Source organism: Callospermophilus lateralis, chromosome 14 (assembly GCF_048772815.1).
Source record: "Callospermophilus lateralis isolate mCalLat2 chromosome 14, mCalLat2.hap1, whole genome shotgun sequence".
NCBI lineage: Eukaryota > Metazoa > Chordata > Mammalia > Rodentia > Sciuridae > Callospermophilus > Callospermophilus lateralis.
This window is the reverse complement of record NC_135318.1, coordinates 34,314,638-34,318,764: the sequence shown is the minus strand read 5'-3', so window position 1 is coordinate 34,318,764 and position 4,127 is coordinate 34,314,638. Positions and strand designations below refer to the sequence as shown.

At 33.1% G+C, this 4,127-nt stretch overlaps 1 protein-coding gene across 1 annotated transcript in view; it reads right to left on the bottom strand.

The window, feature by feature from the left end:
* Positions 1 to 2,898: 2,898 nt before the first annotated feature.
* Dync2li1 (dynein cytoplasmic 2 light intermediate chain 1) overlaps positions 2,899 to 4,127 on the bottom strand; it is a 29,489-nt gene continuing 28,260 nt past the window's right edge. The window contains exon 13 of the mRNA XM_076833122.2: positions 2,899 to 3,193. Coding sequence (XP_076689237.1) covers positions 3,131 to 3,193 — 63 coding nt within the window. The 3' untranslated portion in view covers positions 2,899 to 3,130. The remainder of the gene's footprint in view (positions 3,194 to 4,127) is intronic.

Here is a 4,127-nt window from a genome sequence, read left to right as displayed (position 1 = left end):
TAAAGAACATTGCTGGGAAGATGGGACTTCAGTCTAGATGTGACAACTGCTTTGACTGGAATAAGAATGCCGTGTATTTCTTTTTCACTAGAACATTTTCAATCTTTTAACCATGAAGACTCCATTTGTGTCTCTTGGATCCACACAGGACTTGAGTGCAATGGAAATGGTTCAAAGTCCTTTGCTATTCCAACTTGTGGGGATGTGGTATTTGGAAATAGTGACTGAGCTGGTCCAAGAATGTAAATAATAAAATTCATAAACTTATGGGAGATTAGTGTAACTATTTGCTTCCTTTGTTCTAGACACACAAAAAAAGCCAATTAAAAATTATGTGTATATGATAAAGAATTAAGTAAGAACAAAACATTTGAATTATCACTGACTGGAATAGTAGGTAAAAAAGACTTATAGGTCTAACTGGAGCAAAAGATCCTGCAGAATTGGGTAAGAAGCTTTAGCTGTCATTTGCTCTTGTCCACATGAGAGGTCTGGGTTGCCCAGATCACATTGAGAGGATGTTGGACAGATGGACAGTGAACGCCACTGATTCTAGTACCCAGAATTTTTTTTTTTTCACATTTAAAATTGTAGGAAGGGGCTGAATAGTAAACCTCTGGTGATGTTTTAAAATATGAGTTTGCTATTTTTTGCTTTCAGTCTAGTTTACTTAAAAAATTAAAAGTTACTAGATAGGTGTATGCACTGACAAATGACCTCTTTAAGGTTGGAGATGAGGTATTATTTAAAATCCATGTAGAAAAATGCTCCTCTGACACATTTTCAGCAAGAAGAACAGGGTTACACACTGGGGATTCATGTTCTTGAATGATAAAGAGAAAGAATGTTGATGAATACAAACACAGACACCTATATTACATGTGTACAGGGATGAAGTTATGGAATACAATTAAATATGGATTCTTTAAAAAATTTTTTTAGTTGTAGATGAACACAATATCTTTATTTATTTTTATGTGGTGCTGAGAATCAAACCCAGTGCCTCACACGTTCAAGGCAGGCACTCTACCACTGAGCTACAGCACCAGCCCTAAATATGAATTCTTTACTAAATGATTTTTCATCCTTCTGATCGATCTTCAAGTAATTGACATACAAGTCTGAAATGAAACTATCTCAATGTTACCATGGAAACTTGGAGCAAGAATATCCTAGAGAGCACATGAACTTGTTCAGTTACTGTGACCTAACTTATAAAGAATGATAAATTATAGCACTTGAAATGGCTCATGTTATAGTAGGAAAGATCATTTCATTAAGGAAACCACAGTAAAATTCTCCTGCTTAGAACGGTATTTAAGGATCTGGAGACACTGGTAAATTACCAGAATAGTATTGTCAATTTTTATAAAAGGTCTTTGACACCAATGATTATGGTATAATAGTTACATAATGCCTTACAGATTATATATGTCACATCAGTTATAGACAATTCTGGAGATGATAATCTATTAAAGCAGTTCAAAGAGTCCCACAGGAATCTCTTTTGAAATCACTGATTTCAACTTACTAAAGATATGGGTGTACAAGGTAAGTGGAAACATTTTCTGCTATTCATATGCAGATGAATTTCATTCTAGCTCAGAAACATTTGGAAAATTGACATCACACGTGACTTCAAGCTATTAAATGTTAGTGATAGCATCGGAGGAAAACACAATGGCTTTCAACATATGACAGTTTGTGTCTGAAGTAAAAAATGGACAGTAATATGTAAGAAAATCAAATTATATAATAAAAATTCCTATTACTATTGGGGAATAGGATTTTTCTTCCCACCAAGTCAGTGATATTTCTGAGATCATATTGTTCACTGTGAATTTAAAGGGAGCTCTTTCTCGACTGCAAAAAGGCAGGGAATCTAACTGTTCTTAAGACTGAGACTCTTTGGGTTGGGACTGTGGCTCAGTGGTAGAGTGCTTGCCTCAACCATGTGAGGCGCTGGGTTCTGATTCTCAGCACCACATATTAATAAACAAAGTAAAGTCCATTGTCAACTTAAAAAATATTTTAAAAAGACTGAGATTCCTTGAATAGGACATTACTCTCCTATGTTCATAAATGAATCATGACCAACGTAATTCTGCATCATGTACAACCAGAAGAATGGGAAGTTGTACTCCATATATGTATAATATATGTCAAAATATATTCTACTGTTATGTATTAACTAAAAAAAAAAAAAAACAAAAAACTGAGATTCTTCAGAAACATGCTAAAAATCCTGTTCTTAAGAGTGTCAGAACTATGTGTGCTGCAAATAGTTTGTGAGGTCCTATTGGTTGGCAGTAATCAGATATCTACTCAGATGCCACTGGTCAGCCTGAGTGTTCTTGGAGCTGGTACATGTGCTTTTTTGAAGGTGGATGCAGGGCACATTAGAGTCGATGTATTTTGTATGTGGAAATGGAACAATAAGAAAGACTTTCCTGATTAATGATAGCAAATATTCTTAAAGTTGGCTAGCAAGCACACAAATCCACAGAACTGGGAAGGCTTCTTACTACCTTGGACATGATCCTGGTTATCCCCAACAAATGAAGTTTTGGTTTACTTATTGATAGGTTATCTCCCCTAAATTTGCCTATTCTGCAAAAAGTGATATTTAAATAAATGAGTCAGTCTCACAGAGAAATGCTGATTTAAAATGTTCCATTCCAGACAATTAATTCAGGATCTCTTGATGTGAGGACCCAGGAGTGTCCATTTTAAATAGTTCTTCATTCTTGAGGGTAAAACCAGCTACAGCTGAATATACCACGTATCCAAAATGGGCACTTGAACTTATTTTTAAGACCAAATACTTTTGCTTTCCTAAAAACATAAGCAGATATGTATACATGCTTACTTAGGTCTATACTACTTACATGTTAGAGGTAGATAATAAAAGATTCTTTCATTTTTCAAAAATATATTATATGTAGTCACACAATTTTTTCCCCTTTGAAAATATTTTAGAATATCCAGAGAGTTGCAAGAGAACAAGAAATTCAAATTCTTTTCTTCTAACAAATTACACATCTTAACTTTTGTCACATATTGACACAATATTTAATAATCTTACTTGGATTTGGGAAAGAAGAAATAAATACACAATAGTTGAATTAAGTCAAGAATCAAGATCAATTTGTTTCCAAGACTTTGAAGAGCTTCTCTTGTATTGTTCCAGTTCCTAAAACAAAAATGTATTATTTTTAAGAAAAATCAATTTTATAAATTCAAGTAGACATATTAAAGCTGCCTTAGCATTTTTAGATATAACAATGTGTTCTTTCTAGCATTATCATTCTCAAAGCTTGTTGATAATTATTTTATAAGTGATTGTACTAAAGATTAATTTTCTAGAAATAGTCTTCAGAGTTTCTGTGTAATCTAAACAGAAATGAATTTATTAGTTTTATACAAAATTATATATTTCATATATCATACAAATTGTCTTTTAACTAATAAAATGTAGCATCTGTCAAACTTTAAATATTGATATCATTTTAATTTGCTGTTCAAAGCTGAAGTTGAAGTTAGCAAAATATTAATATTTAAGATGTATATAATCTTTGAACCAGTGATTCTACTTTTAGAAATTTATCATACAGAGTTATAGAGAAGTATACAAGGATATAAATGGAAGAATTCTCATTGATTTATATATATATATATATATATATATATATATATATATATATATATTTTTTTTTTTTTTTAATTTAAATTTAAATTTTTTTGGTACTGGGGGTTGAACCCAGGAGCACTCAACCACTAAGCCACATCCCCAGCCCTTTTTATATTTTATTTAGGGGCAGGGTCTCACTAAGTTTCTTAGAGCCTTGCTATGCTTCTAAGGCTGGCTTTGAACTCACAATCCTCCTGCCTCAGTCTCCCAAGATGCTGGGAGTGTGTGTCTCATTGCTTATATATCTCAGCACACCACTGGAAACAATTTAGATGTCCCCCAATAAAGAAGGATTAAATACCTCAAGTGTTCATTCACACATGGCTTCCTAAGCAGCCAACAAAAATAATGGTGGACATATGTCACCTGGTAACAGCAAATAGCTAGGGAGAAGGCAGGATACTTCCATGTGATATCTCCTGTGTATGTATGTATA